Source organism: Trachypithecus francoisi, unplaced genomic scaffold (genome assembly GCF_009764315.1).
Source record: "Trachypithecus francoisi isolate TF-2019V2 unplaced genomic scaffold, Tfra_2.0 Lachesis_group15, whole genome shotgun sequence".
Classification (NCBI taxonomy): Eukaryota; Metazoa; Chordata; class Mammalia; order Primates; family Cercopithecidae; genus Trachypithecus; species Trachypithecus francoisi.
In genome coordinates, this window is record NW_022681460.1 from 7,651,852 (window position 1) to 7,671,421 (window position 19,570).

The 19,570-nt window shown below is 35.4% G+C and overlaps 1 protein-coding gene across 2 annotated transcripts in view; it reads right to left on the minus strand.

The window, feature by feature from the left end:
* The window catches only part of PACRG (parkin coregulated), a 582,476-nt gene that overhangs the window by 478,535 nt on the left and 84,371 nt on the right, over positions 1-19,570 (minus strand). For both annotated transcript variants that reach the window (XM_033234274.1, XM_033234275.1), the window contains exon 2: positions 15,533-15,667. In XM_033234274.1, the coding sequence (XP_033090165.1) occupies positions 15,533-15,667 (135 nt within the window). The remainder of the gene's footprint in view (positions 1-15,532; positions 15,668-19,570) is intronic.

Sequence of the window (19,570 nt, forward strand, 5' to 3'; positions counted from 1 at the left end):
TAGGGTCCCATTTGAATAAATAATAATGAAAAGGCAGTGCAAGATAATCTGAAGTCCAAAGAAGGGATTCGGTAATGACAGGGTCAGGACAGCTATCCCCAAATATGCCACATCTTTAAAAATGGAAGAAGCAGGAAGTTCTCTCTCACCTTCTCCCACCTTTCTTTCCTAAAGCTGGTCATAAGACCCTTATAGGTGAGGGGTGCCCTTCCCATACCCGGAGAAAAAGAACATCCTTATCTCAGAAGACAAAGTGTCACAGAGAAAATCTGAACACAGAGGTCTTGCCAAGCTTCCTTTGTCCTCTCCTATTTCTCTACAACTGTCCCCTCTTCATCAAACCTGCTAGAAAGAACACTCAGGATTAACCATTTCCTTGGGTCTTCATTTCCTTATGAAGTTTCCCATGTCTTATAAAACGTACATTAGATAAACTTGTATGCTTTTTTTTCTTGCTAATTTGTTTTTTGTTACAGGAGCCTCAGTCATGAATGAGAAAAAGTAATTTGTCTTCCTTACAGTAACAATGGGATCTTTCTATTAGAATCTGGACTTGATCACGTGTTCTTTCAAAGACATGCTAAGGTTATATATTTAAATATCCTTTAAATATTCCATTACTCTTTCAATACAAAATTTAGCATGTTTTCACTTCAACTGCTATAAAACTCTTATTGGATTTACATTAAGACACAGATGCTCCTGTAGTCCCAGCTACTCGGGAGGCTGAAGTGGGAGGATCGCTTGAGCCCAGGAGTTTGAATCCAACCTGGGTAACATAGCAAGACCCCATCTCTAATTTTTTAAAAAAAGAAAGAAATTAAACAAATGAACATGTTTATGAGGTTAAAATTATTTTATAAAGCAAAATAAATTTCAAAAATATGTACACTAATTAAACATAATTTAGGTTTCTGATATAATAATTTTGATGCCTAATTTTATCTACTAATTTTGTGGCTCATCATAAGGCAGCATTTAGATTTATCGTTTCCAAAATACAAGTAATTTTACACCATTTTAAGTTGCTTTTTACTGCTTTCTACCGTCATGTATCACTTAACAATAGGGATACGTTCTGAGAAGTGTGTCCTTGGGTGATTTTGTTTTTGTGAAAACATCATAAAGAGCATATTTACACAAGCCTAGATGGTATAGCCTACCACACACCTAGGCTATATGGTGTAGCCCATTGCTATTAGGCTACAAACCTGTATAGCAGGTGATTGTACTGAATACTGCAGGTAATTATAACACAATAGTAAATATTTTTGTATCTAAGCAGAGAAAAGGCAACATGTGTTGCTGAACGTTCCAATGGCTGTCATTGCTAGGCAATAGGAATTTTTCAGATCCATTATAATATTATGGTCCCACCATCGAATATGCAGTTCATCGTTGACCAAAACCACATTATGCAGCTCATGAATGTACTTATGGCTAATTGTATACACTGCACAAAGGCCTATATCATCAGTGATTTTCACTGCACTTAATAAATTGCAACCTTCTGAAATGTGTGATGGATGAAAGAATGCTCAGAACAAACAAATGAATAGTGCACATCTTTAATACTCAGTTTCATCTCTTTGCATTAAATTCCATTAATTTCTCAGATACATCCTATTATACAACTGCCATAGAATTAACTTTTATATATTTCTATCCCAAATAAGTTCATGAGCTGTGACTCCATCTGAATGTGTCTTCCCTGCAGGCCAGGCCTTGCCTGCATTTGGGGCTTGCTTTCGTGTGCTCTCTCTAAAGACAATCTGGATATGACATTTTATCTGCTCACATGTGTCTCATCATTTCCTGTTTGTTTTTCTAAATCTGCTCACTAGTAATGATTTTACTTTCAAAAGAAGAGAGAAAGGGGACATAAAAATGGATTTGCTTGGCTATTTAGGTTTTCCTTATTTTTGAAATGTGAAAAGTACTTTTCACAAAGGAAATACATATTTGCATAAACTCACAAAATATTTATGTTGAAATGTACAAAACAGAGTCATTCATGATTCCTTAATTAGGGTTTTAGTGGAATAAAATGTAATTAAAATATAATTTGTTAATTCATTAGAGTGTTGGGTTATAACTCTTACACTGATTTTCAGTACTAGGTACTGAAAGTGCACAATTTATTTGATTATTTTCATTGCACTCTTTAGCACTTCATTATTTTTGATATCATTGCATTTTAAACAGGGAAAAGTATTAAGTTAGGACTCTTATTTTTAAAAACAATTTAGACAATATTACCAAATGGCCTACACATTACCATTTATCAGTCTCTATATTTATTTGTTTGGTTGTTTAGTTTTTCCTGCTGTAGCGGAAACTCCATGAGCACTGAGAATTTGGGTGCTTCATTCACTGCTGTATTTCCAGATTAGAGCAGGGTCTGGCACCCAGTAGGTACTCAGGTAACGCCTAGCAAGTGAACGACGCTTCTTACAAGTTACATGAGCACCAATTGGACAGCACATATTTAAAGACACTACATAGATAAAGAATTAAATTTAAATATGATCACTGGAGTTTAAACGAACAAACACTTTTCTTCAGCAATCAGCAATATTCAGTGAGCTGATACTATACAGGCTTTCAAAGTACTGCAAACTACATTCTATAAGAAAACAAAAATAACTAGAGCTACCAAAAGATCTATGGGGCCTGTAAAGAAAATTTAAAAGTCACAGATAACCACCCTCATTCTTGGTTTGCAAGTAGATGAAAATTGAAATTGCTACTGTATTCAACAAACAAAAATATATGAAAAGTATAAAAATGTATTTTAATGAATCATTTGAAACATCAGCCTTAAAATATTTACTCATGTTGTATCAGGGGCTAAGGGAGGTCAAAATCAAATAATCCTGCTCCAGCTCTTCTGCAGTCCACCATCTTGAGGGGAGATGTGAAAGCAGATCACTACCTTACTCAGCGATGAGACCAGTAATAGCGTATGCTGGTTTCCCAGAGAAGGGTACTCAATCTGGCCTGGGAAAGTCAGGAAAGACTTTTAAGAGACTGTAAGAGCTGAGCCAGATGTAAGCAGATGAGCAGTTAGAGGCTGAGCAGAGGAGGTGGATGTGGAGACAATGGAGGCATTCAAGAGAGGCCAGCATGGTACAGGTTCAGAGACAAAAAGGGAGTCAGCATGGTTGATAATCTACATGCACAGAGATGTCTGATGTATAAAGTACAAGACAGCAAATGATGAGAAAAACAAAGTGATTGTTTAAGAAGCCAAATAATGATGCTTTACACTAATAGCATGCAAAATTTCTTACCAAAAAGGTTTTCTGCAATACTAGTATATTCCATAGAGGATTATTCATTTGGTTGTGGAGTTCATTATTTGTGCAAATTGATCCACATTCTAATATTATTGACCAGACAAAATATTACTAGCAATATTGCAACTAACCAATACATTTTACTTTCACTTTCTTCCATTTCTCCAATAGTACAGTCATAGTCACCATAGTCCATATTTCTTTCTCATGAAATGAACCATCTGCTAAATTGCTGCTTGAGATTTGAAGCTAGTCCCAATTGTTAGTTTATTAAATGTAATAAGTTAGAATAATGCAGTGTTGAAATTATAACCCACACCAACAGAAAAAGCTAGAGATTCCCACATAGAATTATAAAAATCTTAACTTTTATATTTTTTGACTTGTGGTTTTAATATTACCAATCTAATACACTAGCACTTCTCATAGTCCATTTAAAATATATTAATAAAAATTGTGTAAATGAACAATCTTTTTGTGCATATATAAATTACTTAATCATTACCCAAGCAACTCTTCAAAACTAAAAATTAATAATAAATCTACAGTGATTCTTTCTATGAAGATGATTTCTAAAAAGTAAATTATCTCCAATCCAATACTATAATTTGTTGATTTTAAAAAAGTATTTAATGATGTTTAGTAAAATGTTACACAACTTACTGCAAATGGAAAGCATTTGAAAGATATTTTCCAACGGACGGGTTAATGCCTCTCAAGAGATTCATATTAGTAGATATGAATATTGAGAAGATAAAGATCTCCTTATGATAACCCCATCCACCTTAATTTTACAGTATGAAAATTAAAATCTTGTTCGGGTGCAGGGGCTCATGTCTCTAATCCCAGCCTTTTGGAGGCCGAGGCAAGCAGATCACCTGAGGTCGGGGGTTCGAGACCAGCCTGACCAACATGGAGCAACTCCATCTCTACTAAAAATACAAAATTAGCTGGGCTTGGTGGTGCATGCCTGTAATCCCAGCTACTTGGGAGGCTGAGGCAGGAGAATTGCTTGAGCCCGGGAGATGGAGGTTGCAATGAGCCAAGATTGCATCATTGCATTCCAGCCTGGGCAACAAGACTGAAACTCTGTCTGAAAGAAAGAAAGAAAGAAAGAAAGAAAGAAAGAAAGAAAGAGAGAGAGAGAGAGAGAGAGAAAGAGAAAGAAAGAAAGAAAGAAAGAAAGAAAGAGAAAGAAAGAAAAGAAAGAAAAGAAAGAAAGAAAGAAAAGAAAAGAAAAGAAAAGAAAAGAAAAGAAAAGAGAAAAGAAAAGAAAAATCTTTACTCTGGTACTGCAATAGGAACAAAATATCTACACATATTTGCATACACATATAAATACACACATATACACACATGTACTATATACATACAAAAATGAGAGTTGTGGGTTGGCACAAAATTTTTATGTCTTTCCCTTGTGATTTTTCCAAACCCAAGTTTTGCTATGTTCAATAGAGTTTTAATTTATATGTGTTTGATTACACACACACATACGCATTATGCAATACACATTAACTTACATAAAGGTAACTTGCTTACATAAAGGGAATTCCATGGGAAATACAAAACATATTTTATTCCATTGATTTTTTTTTTCACTTGTGGAAGTATTAGAATTGGTCTAACATTGAGGAAAGATTACATCTCAAGATGGTACTTTAATCTGCATCTAAGCGAAGATATTCAGTTAAGAAAATAATTTTACAGAATTAATAGAAAGATCTCTGGTCAATATGGCCAAAAAAACTATAAATACCAGAGGAAAAGTAAAATAAAATAAAATGTTAAAATGCATAGCCATTCTCAAAAGTAAGATAGGCAAATACCAAGTCCCTAGAAATGAAAGGGAAACTCAAACCTAGAGCAGTGAACAGTAGTCCATTGAGGAAACGTGAAGGCTGATTCACATAAAAAGTGGCTCAGAATGTGTGTCCTGCAGAGACGAACCTGAAAGCACACCACAGGGGTGCGTGCACAACCCAGGCCCTGAGGGACTCCCACAGAAGGCAGATTCCAATTCACACCCCAGGAACTCAAGATAATAGATGAGTGTGAAAAAGAACCTCAAATGAGTGTACTTAAAAATACAATCTGATAAAGATAGTAAGAGAAACCATAAAGTGAGAAAAATATAAGAGTAGGCAGATCTTTTTAAGAAACAAATATAGGCTGGGCGTGGTGGTTCACGCCTGTAATCCCAGCACTTTGGGAGGCCGAGGCGGGCGGATCATGAGGTCGGGAGATTGAGACCATCCTGGCTAATACAGTGAAACTCCGTCTCTGCTAAAAATACAAAAAATTAGCCAGGTGTGGAGGCGTGGTGGCGGGCACCCAAGTCGTCCCAGCTACTTGGGAGGCTGAGGCAGGAGAATGGCGTGAACCCGGGAGGCAGAGCTTGCAGTGAGCCGAGATTGCGCCACTGCACTCCATCCAGAGCGAGCCTCCGTCTCAAAAAATATATATATATATATATATTCCAGAATTGATATTCACTGAAAATAAATTTGAAAACATTTCAACAAATTATATAGTAGATTAAACTGGTAAATTATTAAGATAGAAAATAAGAGAACAGAGATGCAAGAATGTGAAAGCTGGAATGAGAAAGTCCAGCTTATACTTAACCATGACTCCAGAAGTCTTCAGACTTAAATCAGACTGAATCTCAAGCATGATAAACCTTTAAAATTTACAAACAGGTAAAAACATAATTTTTTTTCAAGTGTTTATTTCAAAGTACAGAGTAGAACATTGAAGTCAGTAATATCTTACTGATACTTGGGATTGCCACAATATGTAGATACGTAGGTATGTGAATTGACTGCCTAAAGTTCATTTTAAAGGTAAAATTTATTATTTCTTAGTATGGCAATTAAAAAACTGAAATACAAGAAAAATGAAAGTATCAGCAAGCTGCACTCACTGAAATGGATAACCATTTATGAACTGGCAAAAATTTTATAGAGACTCTCAATTTGAAAAGTTTGTCTACAGAAATTATTTGAACCAGATCATTGAAGTAGCAAATGTTTAACACCTACTGCATAAAAGATTAAGAATTATGATCTATGCAAGTAGAAGCAATCTGTCTTAAGACCTGATATATACTCTTTGAAAGGACTTTTGGTTTCTTCCTTGAATAGTGATCTATTCCAGTCAATAAGCTTCTGAGGACCAGAACTCATATTATGCAGGTTACAGGGCCCAGCACCATGTCTTACCCATTATAAGTACTCAATTCCTTTATGAATAGACAAGTCACTGTAGCCTAAGTGTTAATGAGATCACATTACTTCTCTGTAAAGGAATGTAGTCCATTAATGCACAAAAACAAATTAGACTCAGGGCTTTTAAATAGCATCTTGACATGAATCTCTGACACAGTATCTCCCAACATACCACAAAATTATCTATGAAGATACAGAAAAAGAGGAAAATGTAACATGCAACAGCAAACCAGTATAATAACAAATGTGCAGGCAGAAAATAAAAGGAATTTCTACAGAAAATGAGATCAATGAAACTGGATTGGAAAACCACAATTCATAGTCAACTTACGTTTTACAACCAGAGGCACCAATCCAAAAGTAGGTAGTCAGCTTTCTCATCTCTCCCACACTTTCTAATCCCCCTTCCTGGCCCTGTCAGAAACATAAGGTCTAGAATAAAAGGGCGACGATGGGGGCGGGAGGGACTAGGCCACCAGCCTGCTACCTTGAAGTAGTTGCCTTTCAAGACAAAGCGCTATCCACTTCCATTCACCCTTCCTACATCCATTCACAGTCAACTCAAGAAACAACAGGACAGCAAGTAGGGACAGAGATTTCTGGTACCACATTGCATTCTGTCCTAGAAAGTAGTGTGTCCTACAAGCAAAATGCTATAGGTAAAGGCAGACGAAGACAGAGCTGGGTATCTGTGCCTTTTAGGGATTATAGGTGTCTGTGTACTTAAGCTATCTCAGTGTCAGAAGTTACAAAGCCCTCTTTTAGGCCAACAGAACAAGACCAGGTGAAACATGCTCATGCTAGACACTGGGTATTGCCAGGGGCAGGGCAGTTTACCTAAGCACAGCTAAAATTTGAACTGGTGGCAGTAATGGATACATCCATACCAACAAAAAATGGGAAACATAAGAAAGCTCTGCCTGAAGTTAAAACAAGGATAAAGAGATAAAAATATTGAGGGAGATAATGATAGAAATAATAGAATAGAATATAAATGTATAATCTACATGTAATATTTGTTCTAAGAAAGAAAATAGAAAATTGGGACAGAGTAACAATAAGTAATATTACAAAAGAAAACTCTCCTCAGTTGAGAAAAAGTTTCAAGTAAGTAGACAATAAGCTTACTGTGGTAAAGGAAGAATACACAAAAGGAAAAGAAAAACACATGGAAGCAACTTTTATTTACACAAAAATAGTGCATTTACCAAGGCTGTTAAACAAAACAAACAAACAAGAACAGATTGACATTAAAGGAATAAAATCAGGCTAGTCTTAATTTTTCAGCCAACATATGTTATTAATAGAATACAAAGATGTTATCTTCTAAAGAGATATGAAGGGAAGCAATTGTAATTTAAGAATGTCAATTTCAATTAAATTGTGTTTTACGTATATGAAAGTTGAAATTTTATATTTTCAAGATATTCAAGAATTCAGAAATATTCAAACCATATAACTGTCTTTTTAAGTGCTTAAACCTGTGCATGAACAGAGAGAGATCAATCTAAATAAGAACTCAAAATTTGAGAATTTATGGCTAGAAAGGCTGATGGGTTTTCCTTTATTCAGATTAAAACCAAACCTTGGAAATTCTGTAGGATTATTTGTTGTAAAGACAGTGTCTTAGAGTAGGGGCAGAGGTTGGCTTTAAAATGATTCTGTCAACTATGTCCATTTCTATACTTTTCCCAATAGCAAGAAATGTGCTTCACACATAACGACTTTGTGAAAATAGTAGTTACTATTCTCTTTAAAAACATGCTAACGACATGCTCACAACGACAAGCCTGCTTACGTGGTTGGGCACCATGCCATGAGAATTACTACAGGAAAAGCCATGTGTGTGCATCCCTGCTAACACGGAGCTTTGCATAGGAACATGTTTGGGTATCTCCTTTCCAAAGGTCTTAGTAATGACCGCTGAAAACTTAAACCTGCACATTAAAAGATGATTGTCTTTTTCGTTGTCATTAAACTGGAGGAAACTATTAGAATTCCTGTGGCAGTATGTCCACTATCAATCTCCTCTCTTAATTAGGACCATGAATGCTCCTTTGAGTTCCTTAAAAATTATCATGTGAAACACAGTTTCGACAAAATAAAAAACATACATACATGTAGTAAAAAGATAACAAAAACATCAATATACTAAAAGTTGTTATCTGGGAGGATGACACTTTGACTATTCAAATGAAAACATCAAACAAAGAATGATTTTGTTGTTGTTGTTTACAAGCATCCTGCCAATCTGATTCCATTTGTCACCTGTCAAAGGACTTCTGATCTCAAGAGTGCTTCAGTAAAGAGAAGAGACATGTGATGAGTGATAAGACAGGAGGGAACCATTCATAAATGGCTAATTGGAACAGAACTGGAGATTAACCTTGGGTAGAGATAGAAAATTCATCAAAGACCAATTTGTGTCTCCAAACAGAACTTTCTGACAAGCAGCAACGCACATTTTTTGTTTAAACATCAGAGTACTGATACTTCTACAATGGCAACATTTACCACTGAGAGAGTGGCAGTGACACATTTCTTCATGGGATGCTATGTGACAATATGGGGGGCAGCTTAGCTTTGACACCCTCAGCACTACCAAGACCTACTTTTCAACCGTGGTGGTAGTCTGACTTAAAAAGCAGGAGTGATTCGTTTTTCTTCTAGTTGTCAGTCTACTGAGATCTGAAACTTACAACATTTCTTGTTTCCCCTTGGGTCCCTGGTAATGTGAATTGTCTTTAGCCAGTGCCAAACAAATCACTGTCACAGAGCGGCAGTCGACCTTTCTTTTCCATCTATGCACTTTCCAGGAGTTATAAATCAGTTGACTTTCAAGCTCGATGAGATGGCATATGCCCTAGTTTGAAGAACAGATGGAGGCTTGGGGGAAAATTGTTTCTGCAGGCTTGCTACAAGCAGCTCTGCTCCATAAAAGTGAACCATTTGCACTAATTTCTCACATAAATTATATAGGCAGCAGGGAGCACCAACCTATTCAGCAGAAAATCTTTCATCTGGTTTTCAGAGGTCATCTAACCAATTTAAACAGAAGTTATTTCTGATACGTGGCTGTATTTTCATGCTGTACACTTTTAAGATGTAGCAATTTACATCAAATAAAAGAATGGCATTAAGAAGAGTACACTCATTGCCAGAGGATTATTTTTTTCAAGACTTCTGGAATAAGCCCTGTCTATTAATTAATCACAAAGGAAATAATTGTGGGAACGTGGCAGATCTCTCGTACAAAAATCAGGTAAATTGTCACTTCTCTTGTAAAATTTGCCTTGCAAATTCTACTAAGTCCTGTTTTCCAAACTCAAGCTTTGGCAGTTATCAAAAGAAATAGAAGCCCAGGACAATTCTAAGAGAACATTCATTCTCCTTGATGTGAAACAAATTATTCAGCTCAAATAAATTTGCCTATGAGATTTCAAAAGTCAATATCAGTTTTAACTTAGGGGCAATAGATATAGCATTAATTTTTTAAATCCTTAAGAAACTGAAACATTAAGAAATTGAAGGTACCAAGGGACTAAATTATAACTCAAAATTACAGAATCTTGTGAAAACACTGATAGCAAATGGATAGTGTATCACATCACAGTGTGATTTACTTTAAAATGCAATAATATTTACAGATAATGAGCTATCCTGAGTCAGGGCTGATTTTAATTGTAAGAAAATGTGTGCATACTTTTATAATAATTATATGCAATAACTGTTTTTCCTACTAGGAAATTATCAGTTATGTCAATGAAAACAGTCACATTGACAGCTTTTTATAGTTCATGAATACCAATGCTGCTGAGAAATAAAAAGAACTAGAAAAAAAGGAGAAAATGCCAGAGAAGAAATATTGAATGGAATTGTCAGTCAACACATAATTAAAGGTGTTGTCTGAGACACCATCAGTGGAAATTATAAAGGCCGATTTATGCATCTAATTAATTTATTCACAGCATTTCCTTTACTTGGGTGTTCAAGTGCGACATATATTTTCAGTCCTTTAGAAAGGGAAGCGAACTTGTCATTTTGAAAGCAAACTTTAAGGGATGAGTAGTCACTGAAAAACATTCATGTATAACATAAAGAGCATTCTCGTGGTAAAAGTTCAACCTCCTCAAGACCGTTGCATATCACTCTGGAACCTGAAGGGCTACGGATTCAAATTAAATGTCCTGCTGCTAATATTTCCATTTTACTACCAGAAGAATTGATTTCTGTGGCAAATTTGTACTCAATATTTGTTCTTTGAAGTAATCCATGAATATCTCAAAATACTGTTATTTTAATAATTGTGAAACAAAACTTATTTGAATGCTCTTAATTTAAAAGAGCCATAGAAATCACCTGGTATATTGTTGTCACTTACAGATAAGGAAAGAGAGGCCTATGGAGCAAGAGAAATAAGACTTAAAACTAATCAACTCCTGAATGCTTTACTTTTATCCAACAAATATCCCTGGGCGCCGGCCCTGTGACAGTACTGTTCGAGGTACCAGGAAAGTGAGTGAACAAATCGAAAACACAGACAAAGATCTCTGCCTTATGGGATTTCAGGATATGCCTATTTTTACTAACATTGGTACTGAATCCATTCTGGGTCCCTATGGTTTTCATTTCTCTCATCTCTTATTTATGCTGACTTTATAGTTTTTTTTGTAAGACAATTTAACTCCATTTTGAAATAATGTAGGGCATAAATATATAAATGACACATTTATGTCAATAATTATTTATAAAAAGTATTTATTAAGTGTTTATAGCTATCTGATTCATATTAAGAAGGCATTTTTTAATACAAAACAAAGTCTGGAGATCTAAATTTTAATCAACAGGTACAATTACTATATGAACCTAAGGGGAAATTTGCCTCCATGGCGAGATTTGATGTACCTCTAATAGGCCAGTGAAGAAGATACACTTTTGGCAGTGAGTAGAGGCCACCTAAGTCCATTCTCACATATACTTGTTCATGTGTATCAGTTCTGTCTTTATTAATTTCATTTCAATATAGGTGGCTATGGAATATCATTTACATGTCAAAGAAGAAAAAGCTGGACTGCAGAAAGCCCTCTGGCATCTCTGCTACTCTGGACAAGGACCACCATGACATTGTCAGGTGTGGGGTGATTAGGTGCTTGGGGGAACTGGGGAGGGATTCTGGACAAAGTACAAGTCCATTTTGCATTTCTCCCTTTCAGATTTGAGAGGTTTGTGATTTTGCTGCATTTGTGAAAGGGTTGGTATTATGTCTTGATTTTCCTAGGGGGTTATAGATTTATCCATTTCCTTTTCTAATATATCTGATATCTGGGACATTCTTATGCCTGGTTATTAGAAATTTAGTGGAAAACAAGACCATCTTAGTGCATGTCGTATTCTGTCACATAGCACATTATCATGGAGAAAGACGGCCTGTATCAATATCTACTACATAAAAATGCCTAGAAAGGGAAAGATTTTAGAGACACCTTTGCATAGGGGTAGCTGTTTCCATCTTCAAAATAAATGAATGGTTTATAACACCATATAGTTATTTCTAAAAATCGACAGTGCCTCAGGTATATTGAAGATAGCAAAACAATCAACAGTCGTTATTTCCCAAATGTTAGAGGGGTCAAGAAAAATGTAGCAAAAGAAACAGATTAACATTTTTTGTTTAAGTATTCCTTAAGCTTTTTTATAACTACAACCATTGATAATCAAGATTGGTAGATTTCATATTTGAGATGAGATCTATTCATCTTTCATAGCTCATGAACTGCCATTGATAAGTATAGAGAAATTTTCGCACATTTTGCAAAACTCTTCTCATATTTACCAAGAAATTTATGATATGCATAGAAAACCATGACAATAAATCCATAGATGAGTCCCATTTTTTTCACTTTAATAATAACAATTCTAACATAGTGAAAGCCTTCTATCTATCTGGGTAGCAGATTCAGGCATTTATTTTTGACTGCCATTATCTTAATCTGGAGCTGCACAGTCTAATATGGTAACCATGTGGCTATTTAAATTAAAATTAATTAAAATTAAATAAAATTAAAAATTCAGTTCCTCAGTCTCGGTAGGCACATTTCAAGTGCTTAATCACCACATATGGCCGGTTGTACCATATTAGACGGTGCAGATGTAGAACGTTTCCACCACTGCAGACAGTTGGATCAGACACTGCTGCAATCTTCAGAGATGCCACAAGAAATAGACGAAGCTACAGAGACGATGACATGCAGCCTGCCATGTTGTTTTGGCATCTCGAACAAATGACCACTTGCGTGTGCACGAAACTGGTACTGAGAGCAGGGTGTGGGCTGAGAAACCTAAGCATGCAAAGACATCTGTCTGTTTCTAACTCTTACTTCCTCTTACTTCTACCTTCTGATGTTACCATAGACTACCTTTGTTATTTCAAGAACACACGACAGTTCCTAACCTGGTGAAGATCTGCTCAGCTAATCCAGAACAAGTAGAAGACGAGTCTGAGGACCTGGGGAGGGATCCCCAGACCAGCACCTTCACAGACTAGAACGACCCTGAGAGGCTGGGGCAGCCTGTGCCAGGATTTAGAGCAGTGCCTCCTAAGTCCTTTAGAGCCACAGGCTCTGTAAACACCAATAAAGAAATAGACATGCTTCTCACTTAGTTATGCACTTCATTTCAGATGCTCGCAGATCCACTTGGAGTCCCCAGGGTGTCTGAGGAGAGTTGAGAGAGGCCATATCCTCTGAGGGAAGCACTGTTCCTCCGGAGTCCTCAGTGAGGGATGAGCTATGACAGTGAGACGAGAGGTTTGCATGACCAGAAACTGCTGCTCTGCCCACACACAAGAGAGGAGTGCGGGGCCTTGGCCTCTTGCTTTTGCCAATGTGCCACGAAATAAATATGAAACTATGGATAGATGGTACCCAAGCCTATGATTAATAATCTGAATGTCTTATCTTCAGTGATACAGTAATGCAATTAAAATGTAGTAGCAACTTTCTAAAAGAAGTCCACAGCTTCTGGAATAAGATGTTTTTCTAAATTTATGCTATTATACTACCAGTGACAGCAAATAAATTGTTTCTTCTTTTTATTACTTTCTAGCTTGCTGAATCAGTACTATAATCAATAGTAGCTTAAGAGAATTAATATATCCATAAAAAAGAAAAGCATTTTATATCCCTGCTGACTGTTGGATTATCAAAGATAAAGAAAATGATTCATCTCATATTTTTATTAATAATTTATTTTCAAAATGATTTTTTCTAGTCTCTACACTTCTAATGGTTGCTCATAAAATTATTTGAATCATAATAAATCTATATAATTTATTTTCATTAATGTAATTTATGTGTAGGTTATAATTACCTAAAATACCAAAAGCCACTCACTTTTTATAAAGAATTATGACGTATTATTTTACTCAACAGGAATCAGGTTTTGAAGACACTCTACTGTGTTATCTTGTATGAGCCAGTACATAGGCAAACACAAAATCCATGCAACCAATCAAATATATGAATCCAAAAATCCCAGCAAAACTTTGGAAATACATGCTTATATTAAGACTAAAGTATGAAAGTTAGTTATACTCGCTACATATTTTTTCTCATCATACATACATTTTCACATAACAAATTCAGATACTAACAGAGACTATCATAAAGGAGACAATAATGTTACTCACCTCTTTCCCACTCCCCCAAAATTTTATAATAAGGTTTCCTAATAAGGATACCACCAAGTTCCTCTTGTAACATAAGTTGGAATAATTCTAAGTTCGATAACTGATATCGGATGACTGCTCAAGAATTAGAAAGGTTTGATAAAAATATGAAAATATTTTAAAAGACATACTAGATATCATGCAAATAATCCTTTCGATGTTTCTATACAGGAAGGAAAATTTTAATTTTAATGCACCTTTTTAAGCTATTTGATTTCTCAAAGTAAATCACTATAAGCTATTTACTTTATGTTTAACAAATTTAAACATAAATTTATTTGTTACTAACTACAAACGATTCCTGATTTGCTTTTGGCCATGACTGCTGGACTTCCAAGTTAAATGTGTCAATTGCTTAATGTAACTGATATTTGGCCAAAGCCTTTTCTTGTCCTTAACTTGATGTGATACTCATAAGTGTGCACAACTGCTTTGCTGTCTGTAGGCAGAGAAGCCCTTTTAGCTGATAAATATCACCAAAAGCAAAGTCTTTGATAACAACAATAATTAAATAGCAGAAGCCGGTTAGAGACCAGCATTTATTTTTCTCAAATTAAATGTAAAAGCCTTCTCCAGTTAAGAGATTGGCAAGTTTTTACAAATAACATCAGTCAGCCTTTTATAAAGGAACACAACCACATTGGAATGGAGTCATTAGGCAATGCATTTATTTTGAAGCCAATTAACCTTTTGTCAGAAAAATGTCTGTGCTGTAATGGCTTTGGCTGTGGAGGTCAGCCTCTAACAGGGCACGTGTGACAGCCATTGCGCGGGCTGACACACGCTGGGACGGAGAGGAGAGCCAGGATTGGGATCGGCCTGCTTTGGTATTCTACTCTGCATTTCCAGAGAGCAGACAATCTTGACCTATCCATTTAGGTAATTAAAGCTTCCATTTGGAAGTGTCCTGCAGGAAGGTGAAATCTGGGGTAGATAAATGGCTGTTGCTCTCCCTATCCAGCTGCCAGTTCCATCATTTGATGGACTGCCTGATCAGGCCGGGCTGCCAGGTTCTCATAAAAATAGAGATGAATTGGGCAGCAGACAATTCTCTAAGGCAAAGCAACTCTGTCATTTTCTTCTTTGCAGGCTGTAATTTAATTGTTAGTCAAGGTGGATGGCTGACACTGGGGGGCTTTCTCTAAGAGCTTTCCCACCATCTTCCATGTGCTGAGAAATGACTCCAGTTTATTTACTTAGCAGTCAAGTGTGTTTGGTATTGGGGGGATGTCACTCCAGGAAGTGCAGCTGGCCAGCACAGCTGTGTCCTGACTTACCTTCCAGGCGATTTTGTTTCCTTTCGAATCATGCTCAAGGGCAACTGGGAAGTCACCTCGCTCATAGAATTTTCGAAATGCTGTGGGCTTGGTTGGTCTTTCTTTAAATGCCCCTGCCGTTGGAGGGCCTCTCACCTTAATTGAAAAAAAAAAAAATAGGGATCAGGTTTCAAGACATAATAAAAACATTCACAATAAAAGGACTTTCTGTTTTAAAAGACTTCAGTTTGTATAAATATGTTGGAAGATAAAACCACATTATCTAATAAGGGACAACAGAAATCTGTTAATACAAACACCTGGGGAAGAAAATTATTTTATAATCATTATTAAATGTCTACTTTATTTCAAGCTACTTTAGAAAGCAGTCCTAGAAAATGTCACTTAAAATATCACTTTATAGGGAAGACTGATACTATGTTTATGAAAAACATTTTAATAGAAGTGTCTTAAGCTTAGAATGTTAAAACTTTAACAATTTCAAATACTTATAAATTCTAATCTTGGGTGTGATATACTTTATGGAATACTGAAGTAATTCAAAACATTTCAATCTTTCTATATATATGTAAGATAGTGGAATATGTTCTCATATTATGAATATTAACAATAGAACTACTAAAATGATATAAAGTAATAATAAATGAGTATAGAAAGAAAAAAAAGGTGGCCTATTATGTGTGTGTATTTGGTAACACGAATTCACATTTGGTAACATGAATTCACAAGAAAGTAACATTAGAACAGATGAGAAATTAGAACCGATGAGAAACTTCCACCTCCAAAACTGAAATTTTCATTAAAGAAGAAATATTTCCTATAGAGTTATTTACATTGAATATATCTTTTGAATCTGCATTATTTACATTGGACCTAATTCATTAGATTACAAAATTGAAAGTAATAAGAAACTACTTAGAAAATGAGGGTACTGCTCTGTTCCTTACATATAGTCTAAACATGATTATTTTTCCCTGCTTATTATAAAAAGGTAAATACTAGTCATTTTATATATTAGCTTAATAAATTCATGATTACTTTGCTAATACTATGGATGGAATAATATAACTTAATCTTTTTAGTTATTTTATATGTTAATTTGTAATATTTTGTTTAAAACTCCAATTTTGATGAATATATTAATGTATCTAAATAACATACAATAAATATACAATACACATTAGATATGAAAAACACATTATATCTAATACATATATAAAAGGATTATATTTGAAATTAAGTGTGGTATTAAGAAATACCTTATTACAATGAGTAAATGCTGAAGTGGAGTTGAAGAGTGAGGTAACACACATTTATTAGAGTTTAGAATTTACTCCACTACATAGCACATTACTCCCAGTATATGATTATATGAGTAATTGAGGCCGCATTGGGCATTACCAATAGGAAGGAAGATTTCCTTTCACTTACTGAAGATTAGGAATTTGTTCTGGAATTAGAATTAATAGCCACCATTTTCAGTCAAATTCATTCAATTGTTAAATAACCACATGTATTTAACAACAATTTTGTTCAGCTCTTTGAGCTGGAGGCTATATAAAAAGAACAGTTTTAACTATATGACTGTCATGGAAACTGTAGGGCTGTGATTCCTGAATTTATGAAACTCATGGAGGAGTAAATCTTGAATCACATTTTTGGGAATTGATAAATGATTGACACATTTTTATGTTGCCAAAAAGTTATTTTTTTAAGTTATTTTAGTTATTTTTTAATTTTTTTCTGCATCAATCAGTAGGCTTCTGTGATTCTTATTCTGTCACCTTTTGATATGGAGTTTTCTATTACAAATGTAATATAATAGCCTTTAAAGTTACAGAGCTACTCAAATAATCTGCTTCCTATTACATGACTTGCAGTAACATGTATTTTCTGAGGAATTGGTCCGTTTTATTTAAGTTGTCAAACTCACAAGTGTAGAATTGCTTGTGGTTTTTCTGTGTTATCCTTCTGATGTCTGGAGGATGTCTCATGATCTCCATTATTCATTTCTGATATTTGGTAATTTGTGTCTTCACTTTTTCCTTTGTCTGTCTTACTAGAAGTTGGCCAATTTTATTGATTTCTTCTGCATTTCCAAAACCACATTTTAACTGGATGTAGGATTTAAGGTTCATGGTTCTTTCTTTTAGCACTTGAAAAAGAGTGTGCCACTTCCCTCTAGCCTTCAAAGCTTTGGATGATAAATCCACTCTCATTCACATTGCTTTCCCTTATTGATAAGGTGCCACTTTTTTTTAGTTATGCTAAGATTTTTCTCATCTTTAATTTTCAGAAGTTTAATTACGATGTTCCTTTGCATGCATTTCTTTGCTTTTTATCCTGTTTGAAGTTTGCTCAACTTTGTGAATCTGTAGATTCACGTCTCTTGCCAAATTTAGGAAGTTTTCAGTCATTATTTCTTTGAGTACTTCTTTGGCCTGGCTTCTTTCTCCTCTCCTTGTAGACTCCTATGACATTAATGTTAGATCTTCTGTTATGGTACCACAGATCCCTGAAACTTTTTTTTTTCAGCCTATTTTCTCTGTCATTCAGCTTGGGTAACTTCTACTGCTCCGTCTTCAAGTTTGTGGGTTCTTCCTTCTGCCTCCTGCATTCTGCTGTTGAGCCCAAATGCACTTTTATTTAATTTGAGTTCTATTTTAAGTTCTACAATTTCTATTTGGTTCATCTTTATATTGTCTATTTCATTTCTGAGGCTTTCCACTCTTTGTCTCAAGTGTGTCATAATATTCATAAAAGCATTTTTGAAAGTAATTTAAAATTCTTCCCTAGACATTTCTAACATTTCTGTTATCTTGTTGTTGGCACCTGTTGATTATATTTTTACATTCACTCTGAGATCTTCCTGATTCTTGGTGTCATCACTGATTTTCTATTATGAGATCTTAAAGCTTCTGCTTTAGCTTGCTTATTCTGACATTTCTCTGGCAAAGGTTGGGGGAAGGGTGCTACCTTATTACTGCCAAGTTGGGGTAAAGTCTCATTACTCTACTTGGCATCTACTGCCCTCAGAGGAGGGAATGCTTCATTAATACTGGGTGACCCCAGAGGAGAGAATGTCTCATTAATACTGGCTGGGGATGGAGATTCCAGAACCCACTAGGCCTCCACTGATAACCTCCTGGCTGGAAGAGGCAGGAGTGACTCATTACTGCTCCCCCATTGTCCACACTGACATCATAAATGGTGTGGCCTCATTCCCCTGAACAGTGGTGAAATTCCTGACTCTCTAGGCAGTCCTCTGACTTAACTCCAACGGGAAGGAGGCAACTCTTTTGTCCCTAAGTGGGGAACAAGCCCAAGCTCCTGGTGAGGTCTCCACTGGCACTGCAGATGTTGGGGCCTCTTTACTATTCTAGTGAAGAAGAAAGTCCCAATGCCCCATTTTAAAAACTCAACTACAACCATTATTTAGATATTCTGCTTGCTAATCATCCACTAACCATCCTTTTTGAGTTTTTCTAGAAGTCACACAGTTATTTTTACTGCTGATAGTAAGCCTCGAACTTACTGAGTTGGTCTAAAATTTTTTGAGATCATCCATCTTTCCCCCTTTTGTCTTTGCATTTCTTAAAAATCAAGTCTCTTTTCTTTTTGTCTCTTATACTGAATATACTCCAATCTTTTTGATTCTCAGCTCAAAATTCTTAATGTTCAAACTTTTGAAGGAATGGACACATTTCTAACAAAGCTTAGAAGGCTTTTTATAAATTGATATAGATAACTTACACTTCTTCCTTTCAATAAATTTTCATGTACCCTACAGAAATGATTCCATACCTGCACTTCCAGGGAAAGCCTTTATTTAGAAGAGAACTTTACAACATAATCCATGGTGATACGTAATCACTTGACAGTGAGAAATTCTCTTCTTGAGTCTCTGGTATCCTCTGTCTTTATATTTCTGCTATTTACTTATTTATTTATTTTTTTTTACTTTTCTTCTTCTTTTTTTTTTTTTTTTACAAATCTGTATTTTTCTGGGGGAACCAGGAGCAGCTATCTGTTTATTTC